The sequence below is a fragment of the Eleutherodactylus coqui genome, chromosome 5 (assembly GCF_035609145.1).
Source record: "Eleutherodactylus coqui strain aEleCoq1 chromosome 5, aEleCoq1.hap1, whole genome shotgun sequence".
Lineage (NCBI taxonomy): Eukaryota > Metazoa > Chordata > Amphibia > Anura > Eleutherodactylidae > Eleutherodactylus > Eleutherodactylus coqui.
Window position 1 is genome coordinate 127,288,653 of NC_089841.1, and position 21,576 is coordinate 127,310,228.

The 21,576-nt window shown below is 40.4% G+C and overlaps 1 protein-coding gene across 2 annotated transcripts in view; it reads left to right on the plus strand.

Annotated features, from left to right (window-relative positions):
• Positions 1-20,614, plus strand: part of CSNK1G3 (casein kinase 1 gamma 3) — a 132,915-nt gene extending 112,301 nt beyond the window's left edge. Inside the window, exons 10-13 of one of the 2 annotated variants that reach the window (XM_066603121.1) lie at positions 198-293; positions 9,309-9,415; positions 12,983-13,006; positions 18,161-20,614. In XM_066603121.1, the coding sequence (XP_066459218.1) occupies positions 198-293; positions 9,309-9,415; positions 12,983-13,006; positions 18,161-18,215 (282 nt within the window). In that variant the 3' untranslated portion in view covers positions 18,216-20,614. The remainder of the gene's footprint in view (positions 1-197; positions 294-9,308; positions 9,416-12,982; positions 13,007-18,160) is intronic. The other variant, XM_066603122.1, reaches the window with a different exon arrangement.
• Positions 20,615-21,576: the final 962 nt, after the last annotated feature.

Sequence of the window (21,576 nt, forward strand, 5' to 3'; positions counted from 1 at the left end):
AGTAAATATAGTGTCCTTTCTGGAGGCACACTGGGCGTATTAGCTCAACTTTAGCCAAATATCTGTCCTGGAGATCCAGAACACCCAAACATTACAGATTCTACATACCGTAGGTTTGTGCAAAACTCTCTCATCCAGGCGGTCTTCAGCTCTTGAATTATTCTTAGTTTTATAAATTTTTGTTTCTTTGACTTTAGCCCACACCAGTTGGTTCCATTCATGCCGATCCAGCTCTTTCATCAAACAGAGAAGCACATCAACACAGAGATAAGATGCAGCAAGCCAAAAACCAGGTAAATGTTGGTAACATAGTAACATAGTTCGTTAGGCCGAATGAAGACAATGTCCATCTAGTCCTAACTGGTTTCTTAAGTTCTTTTTGGTTTGATTTTCATTGGTAAACCTATTGCTCCTAATTAATAAATCTAAATTGTATGGTAATACAAATAACACTGTCTCATTGGCAAAAGTTATTGCACACCACCCTCTAACATGCTACATCAAGTGTTTTTTTAATTTGATCTTTAGCCTAATATTGAGTGCTTAGTTTTCATTCATTTCTGGAGAATATTCTTACTTGCAAATGAATTGTGATTTAATATGTGGCCCGTGCTTGTACTCCCTTGCCACATGTGCCACCGGGTACCAGAGATACTGCCATACAAGATTGGAATCTCTCAGGTGTATAGTTTCACATGGAAAAACTCCACATTAACATCCTCCTTAAACCGCCTGCACACGAGAGGAAATTCCATGGCGGGATTTCCCGCAGAATTTCCGCTGCTGGAAGCCTGCATAGGATTGCGTTAACAAACGCAATCCTATGCAGACGGCCGCGATTTGGCAAATCGCGGCATGCTCTATATCTGTGCGGGGCACGTCAAACAGCCGGAGCCGGCGGGCGCGGGTGAGTACGCGCTGGTCCCTGCAGGCGTTCGGGTCGGGTCCTGCGGCGAGAATCCTCGCCGCTGGATCCAACCCGAATGCCTGCAGGCGGCCTTAATCGGATGCTGTATTATGCTACTTGATGGCAAATAGCCAACACCGAAAATAGATGACAATTGGGACTATTATTAGGGGAAGTGCAACTGTCTACTTACAGCACAAATATGTGATTCATCCAATCAAAATGGGCAGATCAGAGACTTTGTGATCTGCCCTTACAAGGATGGGAATATTTTTCCTCATGGCAAATTTGTTCCATATTGATAAATATATACAGGATAGCCACGTAAAAGTACCCCGGCACCACACATTTATGAAAGCTGTTTAAAGGAAAATCTGTTTTTGTTGCCCATAACAACCAATCACAGCACCGCTTTCATCTTACCTCATAACTAAAACTTGCACTGTGATTGGTTGCTGTTGGCTACACAGACATATTCTCTGCTACACAGCTTTCATAAACATGTAGTACCGGGCTTCCTCTTCGTGGTCCACTCTGTATTTTCCTTATTCTGTCTACATTTTCTATTTTCTGTCTGCTTATGGGTGGTTGTATTAAAGGGGCATTGCGAACTTGGCTTTTCATAGCTAGATGGGAAGCCTCTGCCATGGCTACCAGACACCTAGCTGTAGCCTATTTAAAGAGCTTAGTGCTGTGCTTTTTCCGCTGTACGCTGTTTTTGTAACTGTACGAGTTATGAAGACCGTGTAGTGCACGGCTATGCGGTTTCTGTAGCTTCCATTCACTTCAGGAAGGGCTACAGAAAGCGCAGCGATAAGTGCTCGACTCTTTCCGACAGATGGTTGGAATGACACTCATGGGTTTCCCCATCTCGGTCATGAAAAACTGAGATGAGGATACCCCTTTAAGTTGAAACTATAGTTTAGTATTCTGCTTATGGAGCAAAATTTTGGTTTTGTAAAGAAAAAGCAATTCTGCTATGAGGGAGCTTTTCTTCATTCAGCTCACTGATAAAACTTTTTAGTTACTCTAAATAAACTTAAGTCTGTTTTATCTTTTTGTAAATCTACTTTTTCAATGAGGCGTAGTGAAGGTCTCCATACTTGTGCCCTTTTGTACACTTGTTGTTCTTGATAAGTTGTTTGAGCAGGCAGTACTATGTATTACCTCTGAGACATAAGTGGGGGGAGTGATAGAATTGCAAGTATTGGGTAAAACCTCCTTGCATAATTTGGAAAAAATAGAAAAATATGACAGGCTCCATAACGATGAGTCTTGCATCTTGGGTTTTCTCCATTGCTGAAGTCGGTTGTTCTGTCCTACAACCAAGAGCTATATCTGATATGTAGTCTCAAGGGGTTCAGGTATTATAGACTGTAAAATGGCACTGATGTAATATTTGGGGATTTCTTGGGCCATGTGCAACAAAATAGTACTTATTGTACTAATGTAAACTTTTAAGGTGTATGCACCACGTGCTGTAAGGTAGCACTTATTGTAGAGATGCAGTATATTAGGGTTCTTGCATTAGGCACAGTAAAATAGTACTTCTTGTACTGCCTTAGTCTTTGTGGTGTGTTGCATTAAACATCATAAAGTATTGTACTGCCATAACCTGTAGGCAGTTCTTGCATTAGATTCCATAATGTATACAGTCTAGTGAGTCTTATTGTACAGACAATCTTTAAGGATTCTTGCTTTGGATACAGTAAAAATGGGTAAAGCATCAATATCTGATCAATGGGGGTCTGCTGCCAGGGATCCCTGTTAGTCAATTGATTGAAAGGGTCATGGTGCTTTTGGAAGCACTGCATCCTCTTCATTGCTTACATCTAAACACAATGCTATTCGTACTCAGAACACCATACTTTTTTTTTTTTGTAGTGGCCGTTTTGAGTATTACAGCCATGTCTCATTCATGTGAATCGGACAAGCCTGTAGTACTCAGAACAGCCACTATAAAGAGAAAATGAAAAAATATTGTCTTCTGCACACTAGCCAGATCATGCTCAGGTGTAAACCTTGAAGAGGCACCATGCCACGGTTGTCTTATCAGCGGGGGTCATGAGCTGTGGACCCAAACCAATTAGATACAATTCAGTTAGCGGTCAGCCCAACCCGCCACCCAAAGAACACTTGCATGCTTAGCCGAGGGTCCATGTGTTCTGAATTGGGAGTACAGCAGCTTATTTCGTCAAGAACAAAAGGATCGGGCCTAATTAAGTCCAGCTACTGAGCCTTTTGCCCGCTTCATCTGCTGTTGAGACTTGGGAGGCTTACATATGTATATGGTCAGCCGGTCACGCCGTAATTGGCGGGTTCAGCCAACATTGATCTAATGTATATGGCTGGCTATAGTCTTTAGGGTTTTGTGCATTACATTCATTAAAATAGTACAGAATGTAGAGATGAGACACATCTTATTTAAAATGTATTTGCCATTTTTCTTATTAAATACCATTTTTTTTTCATGATAATGTACCATTAAATTTCATCCATGTTTTCCCCGGTTTTTCTGTATAAATATGTGTGTATATCCACACTGCAGTATATTTATACATGTTGTCATATGCACAGATATGAGGATGTGTGATGCACACTGCCGCCTTGTGCGTGCACCACAGTCTGTTATCTCATGCCCAACATAACCCTAACCCCACTGGGCTCTACTAATTCTCTTCTGTTCTGCTTCTCTAGTGTGCATGCCATATCTGCTTACAGTGTAGTGTGTGCTGTAGTTGTAACTCTACTTACTCTGATATGATTTGCTTGCTCTCTTTATTTAATTTCACATGTTGTGATGACGCATGAGGTGTTTAATATGTTTTGGGTTTTTCTCCCTCCTTTTCCATGCATGTTTTATGCATTATATAATGAGCAGTCGGCAGACCACAGGGCAGCTTGGGACTCCCAGCAGGCCAACCCCCATCACGTAAGAGCCCACCTAGCAGCTGACAGACATGGTGGCTCGGTACAGGTATTTTCTGCTTCTTTGCATGACTGACTACTTGCGCGTCCCGTAACCCCCGCGTGCCACCCAACCCCAGATTCCCGTAGCATGCTTTTTTCGTTCTAGCCTATGTGGTGCATTTTAGTGTGTTCCTGAATCCATTGCTGTTCATTATGTGGCAACGCTAAACTTTGCATTTTTCCAGAGACTTGGAATATATGTCATCATTTAACGTATCCAGTTTTATTTTCCTTGCTTTGTGTGAAGATGAAACAACTAGTATCAAAACTATAACACTAAATTCACATTTGGCTATAGACTAAAGTATGATCATGGGGGTGGGAGGAGGGAATTCGGGGTTTAATCCTTTCCAATCCACTGTCTGACGTCTTCCTACATTCTGATTGAAGCTTGTACAGCTCCAATGTCAGAAGACGTCCGACAGGGTATTCTTACCGTCTATTGTCAGACACTCCGCTGTCGCAGCCTCTATGGCGCACACAGACTGGCTTTAGCCAGCAGAAGGCACCGCTGTATAACAGCAAAAAGAGAAAGCCTTTTAGGAAACCCTGAATCCAAAATTGGATTGGAAAGGGTTAAATTACAATGTATATATTTACTTTACAAAAAATCATAAACTAAAAAAAGTCTTATTTTTAATTTTTAGATTTTTCACTTTGGTGATGGGCACATAATGTAGACTCTAGGAGCTAGCTAGTAGTTAGACCACTCTACCACTTTCAGTGACCTTTTGGTGTGTCAATAACCACCCAAAACCCTAGCAAATATCTTGGTTTCTAGACTTTCTTTAGTCCTGAATTACATATATTGCTGTGCACCGATACTGCATGTGAACCTTTTTACTAGAGTTGGGATAAAAATGACCACTTTGTAGCAGAAGACTATTCCTTGATCTTCGTTTGCAATCCGGATTTGCGTTGTAATCACATTTCAGAATATTAAGACTCTTTGATCCAGCGGCTACATTTACTGCAGGTTACGCACAGCAGTATGTGAATTCTATTTAGCGATTTAAGTGTGTATGACTTTGCAATCTTCAGCATGAAGTAAAGCGAAGAGTCCTCTGTTGTATGGTTGGCACTGCACAGATCACTTTCTTCTTACGCAATGTTTGTGTTGACAGAGCTCCCATGTGCTGTCACGGATTAAACCTGTGCAGACAAGGGTGAAGAAGCTGCCTGCAATCAGACTGTTGCTTTTTATGCCATGTTGCAGGGTAGACTATAGAATAAGTGATCTGATTGGTTATATGCAACATTTTCTTCTTCCATAGAAAATTAGGGTGCGTTCACATCTGTGCTGGGGAATCCACTTTCCTTCTGCGTTGGGAGAGCAGGAAAGGCGTATCAGCGCGGCTGAATGGTTCCTTCTCTGGACAGAACCGAACAGTGCTGGGTTGCCCTAATGATTATAATGGGGTCCGCCCGCTTTCCGCCCAGCTGGCTGTCTTCTGGAATCAGAAAAAGTGCTGCATGCAGCGCCTTTTCTTCTGGTATTTCTAGCCGTATCTCTGACGGAGCCTCTGGCCGGAAATTACGCCGCAGATGTGAAACCACCCTTGTACTTTTCATTTGTTTTGTTGTTTTTTGAGGTGCTATGTGGCATGCTTGGTCATTAGTCTTTGGTGCATGTATCCAGTTTGGTACCATAGACAGATGTGAGAGAATTAAATATTTTGGACCTTGTGTTTTTTATTTTTTTGGGTGAAATCAACCATACGGCAATACTTGTTGCTGCAGGGGTCTTTGTGAGGCTGTCTTCATATTGTCTCTTCTCTCCAGTGCTGGTACCATCTTAGTTTCCATCCACCATGCAGAGAACTCCACGGGCACCAAGATGGCAACATCATGGAGAATATTGGGCAGAGACCTCTTTGGCTTCCACCTCACACAGCTTACGACCCTATAAGTCTTTTACACTGGTTAGAAAGCACTGAAGATGACTTTTCTATCCAGTGTGAAAGACTGATGGGGATGGAAGCTGTGTGAGACGGACGCCAAAGAGGTCTTTGTCTCATGTCTATGGTGCTGTCCTCACTTCCTTCCCCGTTTTCTACATGGAAGACTGACACCAGGACGGATCTGGTGCTTGAAAGGAGAAACCTAAACTGAAAAGACCCTGAGACATGATTGAGGCATATTGTGTTGCGCCAAACTTCAGTAGTTGGTAACTAGGTTGCATACTACTAGTAAACATTAAAATGAAATGAAAATATTATGTAGATGTCTGAGCAGAAGCTTTAAGTAGACCCATGTTTCTTTCAGTTACACTGGTTCTAGAAACCTGTATTGTAAATACAGATTATTAGTGACCCTATTGGTTTACATATGGTGTTTCTCAGACCTAGATAGAGAACTTAAAAATCCCAAAAATGTAGCTGTTTAAAGGGTTTGTCTAACTTACATTAGTAAATTCTGGTGGAGGGGAGTGCTCCTTGTTCTGGACTTATTTAGCCTGAATGGCTACAAACAGTGGCTCTGGTGGACCCAGCCTCCCCGTGCGGCAGGACATCATGTCCTCAAGTCCACAAAGAACACCTTTACCTGGACACCACTTTTTAAAAAAATCTTTTGCAAAGTGGAAATTTTTGTATGTGGTGGAAAGCCTAGGAATTTGCCAAAAATGCAGATAACAAACCCCTTCCATCAAGGAGTTGGTACCGGAACTGGATAAGTCTCGGGCTACACGGTTACTTTTGCTGTATGACACCTCGCACACTACATCAGAACTAATGAAAGGGAATGTGTTTGTACTGTAATCCAGCAGCCTTAGATTTCCATCACCTGCGACCACATTCACATTGCTATATGGTATGTACGTAAATAAGGAACATGGCCATGTAGCCCCATGTACTGTCTGTCTTTAAAAACAGCCTTTTTTCCCCCTGATTCTTAAACCTGTTGTCCTTTTTGTTTTTTTTGCTTATCGTAAGCTAGGTTCACACTATGTTTTCATGCCATACAATTGAGACATGCGCGTTTTGAATTGCATACTGCACAAAATGTATACCTCTACATCAGTATGTGGCTGTATGACTCTACACTTGAATCCTGTTGCCATTGACTTTCGCTGTAAAACTAATAAAGAAAATGATGCAGCTCAACATTTTCTGCCAATATAATTTTTTTTCCTTTTAATCAATGGTGGCAACAGAGTTCAGGTGTGCGGGCATACGTTTGCTTCTAGTGGCAGTATATATTTCCTTTTTTTTTTTTTTTTTGCAATAAATTCTGTAATAAAATGTGGTGTAAAACTACTGTAGTCTAACTTATTTTCCTGCTTCCTTGAAAAGTGTGCTGAGTGCAGCCATCTGCTGCTCTTCCAGTAGAGCCCGCAGCAAGCGCCCTTTATCAAAGGAGAGCGTAAATCCCTTGACTTTCTACTGCCTACAGTCATGTTCTATTGACAATTTAGCTGATTTATCTTCCTTTGGCATGACTCGTCAAATTTTTTTTTTTCCTCCACATTGCTACCATTTAGGATATAAAATGCAGGATATTCTGCCAAAGCTCTGCAGTGTTTGGAAGACCTTGTAGAAAATGTGAAGTGATGAATACAGACGAGATTTAGGCATTTACATACACACTGCAAATAGAAATGTTACAGAGAAGGCTCCAAAATACAAGTTAATGAAATCCAACCCCGGTGTACCTTCTCCACTAATGCTTTCTCTTCCTATTCATATGATAGTACATTACAACAATTTGGCAAGCTCTCGGCATATTTTGGCTTGTAGAGTATTCTTCGTTTCATTTAAGCGCATTTGCCTTACTGAATAAATAACAGCTTCTACAAAAGTGGTTTTGCTCTGGCATTGTTATCTGGGCGCGGATGGTTCCAGCTTACATTTTCTTACAAACGACTCACAATGAAGGGTTAGAAAAACTGCCGAAAAATCAGGAATGTAGCAATACACAACCCTGATTCTTATTTTTTTCTATTGGAAATGCTAGCATTGCTTAGGTTTACATAGGGAAGTTTTCAAATAATTGTACAATACCTGAAAACGCACATCCATTCTACATCCTATCTGGTAGGCTTGCTAACGGACTCTGAAGTCCTCTTAGGTAATCATAAATGGAGCCTTTGCAGAAACCATTAACATAAAGATTTGATTTATGCAGCTATTATGAGTGCGAAGACTAACTTTTTGGTTAAAAAATAAGATTTGGTTGCAATAATCATCTAGTGGTCAGATTTATTCTGAAAAGTAGTTGGTTTAACAAAGACCCTATAAGCATGAGAGATGCTGTTGAAGAAGCGTGGAGCCTCTGTAGGTCCGGTTTGTCATTGGTTTTCTTCTTGAGTCATGTTCACACACATTGCATGAATTGCTGTGGATGTTACATGGAATCTGCATGCAATCCCTGTCAAAGAAGTGTTTAGCTCATATGAAGAGAGGTTTATAGTGCGGATTTATTTTTCTGCCCCTGTATTTGAAATCTGCTTCAGGGTAAAAAGATGGGACATATCACTTCTTGACATGGGTTCTGCATCGGCATCTCCATGTGCCAGTCCGCAACAGCTGTAATGCAAATCCATGCTTAAGCACGCAGAATTTCATTGAGATTTGGCCATGTGACATGGTTTTAATGTGAATAGTGGATTTTTAATTTCATTGGGCCTTGTGTCAAATAAGGCTATGTTCACACTAATTTGTTTGGTTTTTTTTCTTTCAGCCTAGCTATTCCGTTGTGGAAGCAGCTAAAATGAAAGAAACAGCTTCAGTTTTGGTGCCCATTCATTGAAACTGAAGACTTTCAATTTCAATCCGTTTTGTCAATTTTCCTTTTTGAAAACTGAAGCAAACGCTCAGACGGCTCCACATTTGCTTCCAGTTCAAAAAAACGGAACCAAAAACGGATTGCAACATTTTTATTTATTTTTGTTTAACATTGCTGACAATGGAAAACAGAAGCAAATTGAAAGCTATTCACTTGCTTTCGTTTTTTCCGTTTTTTTCCAGTTTAGCTGCTCCCAAAACAGAACAGCTAGATGGAAACAAAAACCACTAGTGTGAACTTGCTGAAACACCACATGCTAAATTTTTCAGGTTGGTGCTGTAAAGCAGGCAGCAGATCACTAAGCTCTAGAATTGCCACAGTGAAGGTCCATTTAAATACTCAGCACTGGCACAAGCCTAGTCAAGTGGGCACTGGTACTGGTAATGGGATATTTGAGTACTCTGTCTTTTTGTGCCACTGTTTCGTGTTGGTTTTTTAATCTGATGTGTTTTCCTGTTTACAAGTTGTGTGTTTTGTAAAACTTTGGGAATCCCAATCTATTTGCCTCTTCCAAAAACCTTCAGGGTGACTGTGTGTTTCGATGCACGTAAATAATAATCTTACACTATTCCATTTGGAGTACCCTGGGATTATGTCCATGAGGAGCATTGAAAACTATATGATTATATAATCTCTTCTTTTACAGGTTGTAAGCTCAACAAATGGTGAGCTGAACACAGACGACCCAACCGCTGGACATTCAAACGCACCTATCACGGCCCCAGCAGAAGTCGAAGTCCTAGACGAAACAAAGTATGTCCTACAATGCGGTAGTCGGTATACACGCTGCGTTTTGCTGTTAGTTGCTTTGTAAATGACAAATCAGACCATTTCCTTGGGGAAACAGTAGCAAACAAAATCTTTCTGGTTGTTCCTATTACATCATTTCTGATTGTCTATGAAAAGGTCATTATTTCTCATACGTGATTAGAGGAGGTCATACACAAGCAGATTAATGGGCACAATATGAGGAACACAAGAACCATTGTTAAGTTATGTTACGTAAGCTGAAGGTTTTTATGGTAATTGGAACTTGTAGTAAGGTTGGTTAGGGACAGGTACCGCCTCTTAAATAATCTTTAAAGCCACAATAATACCTGCCTGTTGGTCAGAAACCTCAATCGTGAAAATGCAACAAAGCATATTTTTCCAATATGCACACCACTTCTGGTCATCCTGCCTACACTTTGAAAACCAAGATTAGTTATAAGCTCAAGACAACCTTGTGTTGGATAAGGTCATACCATAACATTAAAGGGGTTATTCAGGGAAAAACATTTTTAGCAAAACTGCTTAGCCTACTGCGCACACATAAAAGGAACCATACTCTCCTCACCCAGTCCCCTGCTGCTTCTGTCCCCTGATGTGCTCTACTTCCTACTTCAGCAGTGATGACGTCCCAACGGGCACAGGTGACCGCTGATGTAAATCAGTTGCCGGAATGAAATGGCAATTGTCTGCAACAGTCACCTATCCCTAGTGTTAGTGATGTCATCACAGGAAATAGAGAGCAGAGGGGGATCGGACACAGTCAAGACTGAAGTGGTCAGGGATTAAATGGTGAATATGGCTGATTTTATGCCCTTGCTGCAGGCTGAACAGCTTTCCAAAAACTTTTTGCCAGGATAATCCCCTTTTAAGGGTTCTGATCTCTTGCACCCAGGTGATCGCGAGGATGAAGGAACTGGGATCCCTTTGGTTTATTACCTATACAGAGGCTCTTATGGTGACTCACTGTGCTGGGAACTGTAACATGGCTCAATTTAGTTGGAGCTGTGCTGTACCTCCCTGCAGAGCAGAACTCCCAACCGCTGTAGGGAACTTCCACAAAGCTCTTATTACTTGAATGAAGCGATGTGTTTCATGCTCAGCTGGTAGCTGAGAGCACTTCTGTACAGGGAATAATGGCTCCTTTACATGGGACGGCTGTCAGGTGCATTAGCTCCTGAAATCCCTACCAGCGTCCTAATGCTTTTATGTTATGCAAGCGGATCAGCCAGAGATCTCTTGTAGCCACCGGCCTTTATTCTTAGTAAATAAGAGTTCATAGATTGAGTGACTCATATTGATACTGCGTAAGAAGACACTCAGTAGTTGCGTTTCAGTGTCCTGAAATGGAACAACTAGAGACAACTGAGTGACTTCTCTCTCAGTGCCCCTTTTAGGGGCCATGTGTACAAGGGCCGACAGTAATCGCTAGTTTGAGCGCTATTTTGGGTTACAATTGGCCCATGTAAAGGTAAGCTAGAGGGATAGAATTTGTGAACGTGTTAATCAAGCGCTTCTGCCCCTTCATTCTGGCCATGATGATGGTCCCATGTAGTCAGATCCACGCTTTTCAATAAGGGATGGCATACCCTAGCTATATGCTCTCAAATGTCATAGTGGAAGAACCTCCCTCTATCTCTGAAGTTAGTGATCAGCACTGGAGAAGGCTAGATTAAGAAAAAGAAAATCTGATTGATTCCTTTTTGTCTCTGAACACAACACAACACAAAGTCTGACTCATGAATCCTGGATTTGGAGCCAGTAGAGATGTAACTTAAAGGGGTTTTCCAGACAGCGCCCACTGTCAGTGCGAGGTCGGAGTGAAAGCTGCTGCTGTGACTCCTATGTAGTGGCAAGTGCTTGTAATTGCAGGCGCAGCTCTCATTAAGATCAATGGGAGCTGTGCCTGCAATTACAAACGTGGCTCCAATGATTTTAATGATAGCTGCACCAGCCACTACACAGGGTCAGAGCCATGGCTTCTGCTCTGACTCTGGTGTATCGTGGCACTGATGGCAGGTGCTGCCTGGAAACCCCCTTTTAAGAATTCTGTAAGTTACAATACAATTGAATTTAGGATTTTTGCATTCACTTTTTACCTTCTCAGAAGTCTACTCTAGTTTCTACTTCACTCTGTTGTTCAGATGAACAAACTTAATTTAGGGTAAAAGGGCCACTCCAGTGAAATTTTTTTCTCCTTCCTTATATAGCTTTCTCCTCAGTATATATGTGTCAGTTAGTCTTCCCTTGGTTAGTTATTCCTTTCTATCTGAAACTCTTGGCCACCTTCTCCTCGGGTGGTCATGTGATCTCATTCTGACCAGTTCAGATTTACTTGGGTTTATGTGTTCTCAGGCTAGTCAGTTTCTCACCCAGCAGAATTCCGGTTTTCACAAATTCTCCTTACTGGGGACACAGACACTCCTATCATAGTTATGGATGATGGTCACACAGCTCCTGTCACATGGAGGAATTCACAGCTCCTCCTTCTGACTATAAACCTATGGTCTGTAGCTTATTTAGGTGAATACAGAATGTAATGGCCATGTTTTCCATGCAGCAGAGATGGTAAAGTCTCTAGCTGCTCAGGTAATGTCCCGCTGATGCATCATGCGATTGCTAGCACAGAATAGTGAAAGCAGAAATTTCAGCATGAAAATGGTGCCTGACGAGCATCAGACTGGAGGCTGCGCTACATAAAAATGACTTCAATTATACCTAGGTTATCTCCAGAGTATGAGATGCAATCAGGTGAGGGGGGAGGGAGGGGACAAGGATGGAAAAAATGTGTGTTTTAAGCCAGAGTGGCCCTTTAAGTTGTGATGAAGGATAGACCGCTCACTCCATGATGTCAAGCCTTCAACTTTTCATAAATACCAGAACACTTGTGCGTAGCTGCAACTATTTCAGTATGTTATTATAAACTAAATATATTCGCTTATGGAAAAATTTATAAGTCCTCTTTAGTTCATTAAAGCGGAAATCTACTTAAAATTGATTTAAAGGGACAAAAAAAATCTAATCGGTTTTACATTTTAGTCCGTTCCCATATTGCTGCGTAATTGCTGCAGTTCTTTAATCCTGGAAGGTGCTCTCTCTTGCGAACCTTTATCTGTACTTTGTATGAAGAAAGAAAGTTGCGAGTTTGTGAAGTGACATTTACTCGGAGGAGGCTTGTCACTTGGCAAATGACCTCCGTAATATGAGTTGTAGGCTGAATGTCCTAGCACCTGCATAGTAAAACTAGTAATCGTTCCCACTTGGGTGATGGGTCACATCTTATGGTTGAGTTTAGCTTCTAGACTCACTATTAGGAACATTTCCTCAGATTTACAAATGTTCTTTATAATCAAGTGTCTGTCAAATAACTCCAAAGAGACTAACATCTTCAGTCTACAATGAGTACATAGGGAAAAATAAAGGGGATGAAGCGGAGTAAGTATACGTTACATATAACACATGTTAAAAAGCAGCAATCGTTGAATTTGTTGAGGTGCTATGTGGCTCTGTCTGATTTTTCTCCTTTTTCCCTTGTGTTCTCCCCATGCATAGCTGCCAGAAAGTGTTGAACATGTGGTGAGTTGTCCATATGCAGAGGCAGGCAGAACAGGCTCCGTTACAATAACATTGTCACAACTCCATTGTGAACGATTCCTAGATTTAAACCATTTATTGCTATTAACCCCTCATTTTAATACAGCATTAATACATTTCTGTTCCACGTGCCAGGAGCTGTTTTGCCTGCCACAGTTTGTGTTTGTGTCAGTGGAGTAGAGTTTTGTGCACAATTGCTTGTTCCATGTTATGTATTATACAACTTCATCTATGTTGCTTCTTTGATCTGCTACTCGGGTTACTTTATAGTTCAAAATGGCCTCCCTCCTATTTCTAAGCATAACATTTTAGAGTTCATTTACACAACTATATATATATTTTATATAAATACTTTTATCTATCAGTAATACATGTCAGCATGCATTTATTTTATATTGGAAAATCATAATTTTCACATCGAGGGGGAAGAGTCGAGTTTTCAGTCTCACAATATTTTCCTATTCATTTAAGGCCATACTCATTTGGCTGATGGTGAGTTATGCCAGAGGTTCTCAGGTGCAGCTCGCATCAGACAGTACATGGAGACTCCACACGTGTGCTGTCTGACGTGCAGGACATTGCACGCACTATTCTTATCTGAGAATAGGACCTGCAGCGACTTTTCAAACTTCGCATATTGGTCCGAAAACAAAAATTGCTAATGTGAATGAACCCATTCAACTTGAGGGGTTATTTTCTGTCCATCTTGGAATCAGACTGAGGCGGCTTTACTGTTTGAGGTGTCTTGCAGCCAGTCCTTTAATTTCTGAATGCCAAGGCGAACGTGGGTATTGGCAGAGGAGGTGCTTCTAGCAGTCTTCCCAGTAACAATCTAAGATTGTAAGGCTTATTAACATCTGCATTGGAGGCAATGTTAGGAGTCTTGTCACAGATTTCAATAAAAATACCAGAAAAACTAGCACAGCATGCAGCACTATGTTTTCCAGTCGAATAGATTCCATTATAGTCGCTGTGGACTGTCGGGCACTGTTGGTGTCTGGCATATAACAGATCTGTCCTTGCTCTCATACTTTTTGTTCTCCTCCTTTATCTGAGCAGGACAATAGAGGTGGAACAGCAGGCATAATGCCAGTGTGAACCCAACCTTAGTGAACCATCCGGTTTGCCAAGCCTTGACTTATAATTGCAGAACATTATTGCAGAGCTATTTTTACACCTGCCATGCCTGTGCTGCAAGTCCCCGGACGTACCTGCAGGCTGAGGTCACTCCAGCGTCACAGCAGCCTTTATTCTTATAGGATTCAGAACAGTTAATAATCTGAAATCCTCCCCCTTTCCCCCTCCCGTTGACATGCAGGATGGTTTTTAGTTTTTTTTATATTTTGCTAAAGTACAGCAGCATGCTGTGTCATTCTATCAATCTAAAGGCAAGCGAAACCTGAATAGAACTAACAGAGATGTGAACAGAGACCCAATTATGACATTTTGTTTTGTGATAGAAGTGAACTCTCTCCAAATTTGTACACTGGAATTTTAGGTGGTCGTCCCAAAGAGATTTCTTAGGCGGATTTCACATCTGTGTCCGAACCTCCAGCTGGTGGTTCAGTCGCAGATCCGGCTAAAAGTACTGGAAGAAGAGCACTGCATGCGGACCCCATTATAGTCAGTGGGATCTGTCCGGCCCTGTTCGTTTCCTACAGAAGCGGAATCCTCCTTCCGCAGGGATTCCCTTTTCCAGTAAAGCGGAATCCCCAATGCAGATGTGAAACCGTCCTTAATACTACATGTGCTGTTATTAGGGTTTTTTCCTTTAGCTCACTAAAAATTCACTTCATCACTAATTAGTTATTAGTACTTAATCATAAAAAAACATGAAGCCATTCAGAAAAGCATGACAGTGTTTCCTGTGAGTTCTTGGAGCTACTTGGTGGTGGGCAGATTTGTGTTCAGTCTGTAAGTGCCCGGTATTTTGTAAAGCAGCGTTTTTGCACTATAATTAACTTATGTAGCAGATCAAAACAACATCGGCTTTGCCTTTTGTTCTTGCTCCCACTTGTTCTAATCACAAGCAATGCTCTCAACTGTTTTTTTTTTCTTTCTTGCAAGCAATATAATAACTCTATCTGTGCTCTCCAGGCAACTTTAATTGAGTAACTATATTTTAATGAAAGCAATTTTAATACTTCCCTTCCTAATATAGGCCACCTCTAAAATGCACTTATTAAAGGAATAGAAGACCGTGGCTCCTTTATTTAAAAATGAATTAAACCCATCTATAAGCACTGCATTTCCATTGACCTCAATTCAAGCTGGTCTTTCCGTTGCCACATTTAGGTCAGAAGAGACAGGCTGAGGCTGGTTTCTATGTGCATCTGTTACGCAATGCTTCTAGCATCTGTTGCTCTCTGACAACTGAATTGTTTTCCCAGAGTATAATGCTAAAAATCATCGCCACATATTTTTGTAGAAGTGGATTGCATGCGAGATATATAAAGCATATATTTTTTTTACCATCAAGTTGAGAGATCTGCTAGGGATGGTCACTTCACCATAGTATTCACTATCACCGTCATCCTCACCTTTGTGTCTCATTGTGTTACATGCAATACTCTTCTGCCTAATGTGAGGGCTGAAGCCTTAGCTGACTTCAGCTATATACTTTAACCCCTTTAGTGGCACGCCCGGAAAATCTCCAGGGCTTGCTGCACTGACCATGCAGTTAAACCCCGGAAGATTTCCATGGACAGCTCTAGTGCTGAAATGCTGGCCAGGGCACTCTGTTATTGTGCCGCTGTACATGTTTGCCACTTCGAATTACATCAGGAAAATCTCCGCGGCTTGCTGCGCTGACATGGTAATAATAAACCTGCCACTGAAGGGGTTAAACTAGCAACCAACAGTAGAATAAAGTGTTTGATAAATGAATATAGAACTGTTATAGAAAATGTCTTTAATAACAAGATCCCCGACGTTCTAAACGATCCAAACATTACAAGACATGCTTAGTAGGTTCTGTTCATGCTAACATCATGGCTTCCATTTATAACACATGACTGCTATATTGGATCATCGGATTGGTTTTAAAGGGATATCAGCAAATCCTGATAGACTCTATTGACTTGTAACGGGGTTTGTCAGGTTTCCATTGGGGTCCAGCATTTTGATGACGGCAATAATAACACTGCAGACTGCTTTATTCTTGTCATCAAACATTCAATATTGAACATCCTAAGAATCGTAGGATAAGGCTTCGTTCAGATGGCAGTTCTTGCTTTGGCTGGTACTGATGTGATCTCAACATTTAGCACACTCTTTGTATAATTTCATTTACAAATAAATAATGGGTCCAAACAAAGTAGCCAGCTGCAGTACTGGGAGTCAGATAGGCCATCAGTCTGGTGTAAGGCTATGTTTAGAGTTGGTTTTTGCATTTTTGTAGGTTTTACGAGTCCATTTGCATGTCACTGTCACAGAAACAGCATTATATGATGATGTGGAGCGTTGCATGTAACACGCTTTAGTCACATCTAATCAAATTAACGTCTTCTATTTACTGGGTCCTAGATGGTCTGTTTCTAGGGTTCTATTGACATCCTGTTGGTTTTCAATGCGTATTTTGTGACCAAGAGTCTCAATGGATGCCACTGGCTTAAGTGGCCATTGTATAAAAATGTAGCGTCTTCATCTGCTCTGATTACTAATCTATTAAAAGAACCCTCCAGGCCCGGAGAAACAAAGATGGCCAGACCACTTCTCTGACTGCCTGATGGGTCATCTATGACACTACGTGCTGATCTGACTGGCCAGCATTGCTCACATGAGCAGCACTGGCCAATCAAAGCAGGTGTAGTGTCGCATACTATGCTCAGTGTGCACCAGGTAATCAGAGATATAGATAGATAATATACTATGGCTGTAAAGGGCTCCATTCTGCAGAATAGTGGCTGCACAGTGAGTAGTGACTGCAGGATAATGTTGCATGCATCAGTTTTCTGTCAATTCCCATTCTTTTAGTATCAGTACTAGCCATCTGTTTTCTTTCTCTCATCTGTTGTCCCATTGAATTCATTGTAAATTGAAGTGACCACTCTAGACAGATGGAAGATGGTGATTCCTCATAAAGTGATCACATTAGATTACAAAAAGTGAAAGTTTGAGCGGAATTGAACTGATGATCTTGAGACCTTGCAAACCTGGCCATAACGACAAGATGGCAAGCTTAGTAGTTGCTATGGGACGTAACAACTTGGGGGGTCCATTTCCACCCAGACGAGGGGTGCTATTAGTGATGTCTATGGAAGGGAGCAGTGTGCCATTGTTACCCCTGCTGAGTGCATTATACTATCTCTGTTCAGTTATTATTTTGCATTATTGCTGTGTTGTGGCCTCCCTGTATTACCCTGTACTGTGGTGTGTGCATTGTACCTGCATGTGACATTGCTGTGAGGTCACAGGCACATGGTGACCTCCTTTGTGTGCTTTATTCCTGTGACATATCATCACATTGTCCATATTAACTGTATTGTGACATCACTGTATAATTTCTATGCTGTAACATCACAGAATAGATTATGCCTTTACTGTGACATCACTAGGCATTATCCATGTGCTGTCACTTCATGTGCGCATTAGTCCAGTATTGTGACATCACCGTGTGCATTAGGGAGACCAAAATTGTTATTCCTTGCCGTTAACTTGCTGCTCGGGGTGGAGTGGTGCCACATTCCAAGTTGTCTTTTAGGATTCCATAGTTAGATCTTACACTCCTGCTTGCAAATGAACTTCACAAAGAGAACTTTTACGAAAAAGCAAGCCCATTCCTTTTAAGAAAGTTCTTTCAAGAACATTAAGTTCTTGGCCAACATGTTAATCAAACTGTCTTTGCCTACTTATTGCTTCATGACCGTTCCATTGAAGTTGCTCCCTGCCCTAAAGTAGAGTGTAGGATAGCACAATGACCAATTCTGTAGCACTCATACTAAAGACCTCATGTTTATTGCAGTCAACATAAGTTGTGTGTCCTGAGTTCATTGGTTTGCCTTCACCATATTGGTATTCACTGAATCACATGTTTGAGGTGCATGCGAAAGCCACTTGATGCATACCAGCAATATAACCAACGACTCAGTGCCGTCCTTCTGTTGTGTTTATTAATCGCCCTTTCATGTTTTCTAGGTGCTGTTGTTTTTTCAAGAGGAGGAAAAGGAAAACTATTCAACGTCACAAATGACTCTGGAGAAAGGCAGACCATGGGGAATTACTCACTTGTTCATCTGCTGTCCTGTGATTACAAAAGTCATCTCCACAACGACCACATGTTGTTTTTTTTTCTTCATATGTCTTTCCCCATTACAAAATATCATGTTCCCATGCTTTAGTTTGATTGTCTTACATTTTCTTATGTCCAACCTTTTAGAAGCTTTAAAGTTTTGTCATGTTAGCATTATTTCAATGGACCAATGAAGTGGTACAGACGTGAATACCTGTCTTCAGCCAAATGTAGTTACACCACCCTTGGAAACTGCGAGCTGTTATTAGTTGGATAACTCGGCAAGAGGCCATTTTACATGCAGATAGTGGATCCGGATTGTTTGCTAAAGCTTTAATATAACACACTAAAAGTCTTACCCTTGGAGAGTTGCAGTTTGATATTGGCAAAGATATACAGTATTACTGAAATGGTACTGCATTAATCAATAATCAGCATTACCTTTCTCTCCACCATGTGAATGGTACAGCCACTGGCCAGAGGTACAGAGGACGAACCTATCTGGACTTGATTGGGGATTAGAACAAAGTTTAAAGCAGTCGGATACAGACTCTCTCGAAAATAAGAATTGCTTTTAATTTTGTACCTCTTGCAGTGATAGAGAGAAGTAGAAGCCATGAGGACAGCGATCCTTAATGTATATTAAGAAAAGGTGTGCTTCTTGGTAATGTCTTGAAAAATTATACCTACGTTGCCAAGGTTTTGTTGAACTGATGTAAGAAAATAAACACTACATGTAGGAGAGGGGGTTAAGAATTACTGAATTATGCATAGTCTAGATGGAGAGCGCGTTGTTACTGCTTGATGCAGAAGAGCTTATTACTCCGTTAGCAGAAATCTCTGGATTCGTCATGTGGTTGGAGTGTAAACCATTTTTTTATGGCAAAGAGCAGCTACGTTGATCGTTGTGTCACTGCCTTCCATATGCCTACAGTTAGTTGGTGCTTTCGGAGTTGTTCCCACCATGACCCAACTTTTACCGTTTTTGTAGAGCATGTGGAAAGCGTTAGCTGGACACTTTAATTCTCTATTGCTTTCATCCATTATGGAGGAAGTGTCTGCATAATTGGGGAAGAGCTGTTTTATTTTTTTTTTCCCCTCCATTTTTTTTTTTTTTTGGGTGTCATATAATTTAATCTCAAAATTGTTACAAAGTCCAGCAGTAATGTTCTCACACAGAACTTTGTAGCTTCTCCGTGCTGAAGCCATGATAAATATTTTTGTTACGCTGGTAAATTGGCCAACTTTTTCATAAGATTTTTGAAGGGAAGTGGTTAGAACAAACATCTTGACCAAACTCTGGTTAAATTATGTAAAAAGGCAAAAAAAACATAAATCTAAAAAGTCGCCTAGATCGAACCTGTAAGTTTTTTTTTCTTTGGTCTTTCCATGCACGCCCTACGGCTAATTTATTTATTTTTTTAAGTCTGGTTTGTGGTAACATTTAAACAATGTGTATTGCAGATAAATAAATGCACATCTTTGCGTTCATTATTACATTTACAGGGATTTTAATTGTAATTTGTAATTTATTTTGGTTAACAACCAAGAGTGCAGTGCTTATTTTTGATGGTTTATGCGCTCACATAAAACGCTGAAAATGACTGATCTGATGGTTATTTTCACTGTCGCTGTAAATTTATTTCTTTTTACATTGGTCAAATACACAAATTCAACCCTCTGTCAACTACAATTTCATACTGCAATTCTCAGTCTGCCTTGTTTGTGTTATTGTCTTAATCTCAAGAATGATATATATATATAAATATATATAAATACATATTTTTTTTCGTTATGAAAGATGAGAGTTGTGGCCATTCTAATGTGAAATCACTTCTGTCTCTACAGTATTTGACCAAATTTTGTTGCACCATATTGTAAATACATGCAGCAACTTGTGTTTCTTATAATACATCTGTTTATTTTGTTTTTTTGGTAGATCTTTCTTTTGTGTGGAGAGAAGAAGCTATTTGGCCTGTACAGTGTTTATATGATCTGAGCTCATCACACATAACAAGGAAATGTGTATATTAATCCAATTGTGGACTTCAGATATTTAAAATACAAAACCCTTTATTTGCTGCAATGACCAGTACGTAGACATTTTTGCTTTCTAGCAATATTTAAGTGCTCCATTTACTGCCGTAAAAAAGGAGAATTTCTCTTTGGCAGCACAAAACTGGTCAATAATAGGTAATGCAGGTATGTTCAGGTTAAGCCAACAATGTTTTGCATTTATATGCTTTTTCCCTGTCTATACTAATGAAGTCAACATTGCCTGAATGTTAAAATAATGAAATACATCCCTGTTTAAAAAGTATGTAACTGAAGAAATAAAAAAATAAAGGTAGTTTTTTTAAGTTGCTGTTTTTTTATTTTTCTTTAGAAGACTGTACTCTTATTCATTGGTTGTCTTTGTTATGACAGATGTGTAAATGCTATTACATCCACTTACTGTAAAAATATTTTTTATACTGTTGGAGTCTATTAAAGGGGTTTTCCTATCTTGAATAGAGATGGCATATTGTTGGGAGTGTAATCTCTGGGACCCTCACCAAGACTGAGAATGGAAAGCGTCTAAAATCTCAAGATCGATGGCCGTTCTGGTGTTTTCTACGGAGACCCACGTCATGAAAACTTTTAATGGCATTATTTTACATAAACAGGTGGCCATTTATAAAATATAGGTAATATTTTTGAGTGCAAATTTTGGCCACAAGAACACGCCATATTTGTATGACTTTTGGTCATAATTTCCACTCTTGTCCTGCAGATTTTGAGTTTATGAATTTGGCTTAAAACGACACGAGCGCTCCACTTCATGTGATTGGGACCTTCCTATATCACAATACTGTTGGTCGGCTGACAAGTAAATGGGACTGAGTCTCAGATACGGCACATGGACAAGAGTGCCGATGTTTCTGGAGTAAATTAGCAGACTTTTTCTAATTTCATACAACTTCTCGAAGGACTCGATTGTGCAAAACTTTGGTTTTCAGGAAAGGTCTTTAATTGTTGGGACTGACCACTTATGGAACTTTTTGTATATTTTCCACTGAAGCATTCACTGTATTTTCCTCTGGTGGATATGAATAAAAAGTGCATATGTGTCATACTTGCACTTTTTTTTTTCTTTTTGCAGTGATCTCATGGATCTTTTTTTTTTTTTATTCATGACCGTCCTCCAATATTTATAACTTTTTACCATGAGAGTTGGGCAGGTCAAAAACATTTTGCTGCTTTTATACATTAGTATAATATATTTGCTGCTGGCAGGGGTTTGATTATTTCCTCTATATTGTGACAGATTGCTTGTAGCCAA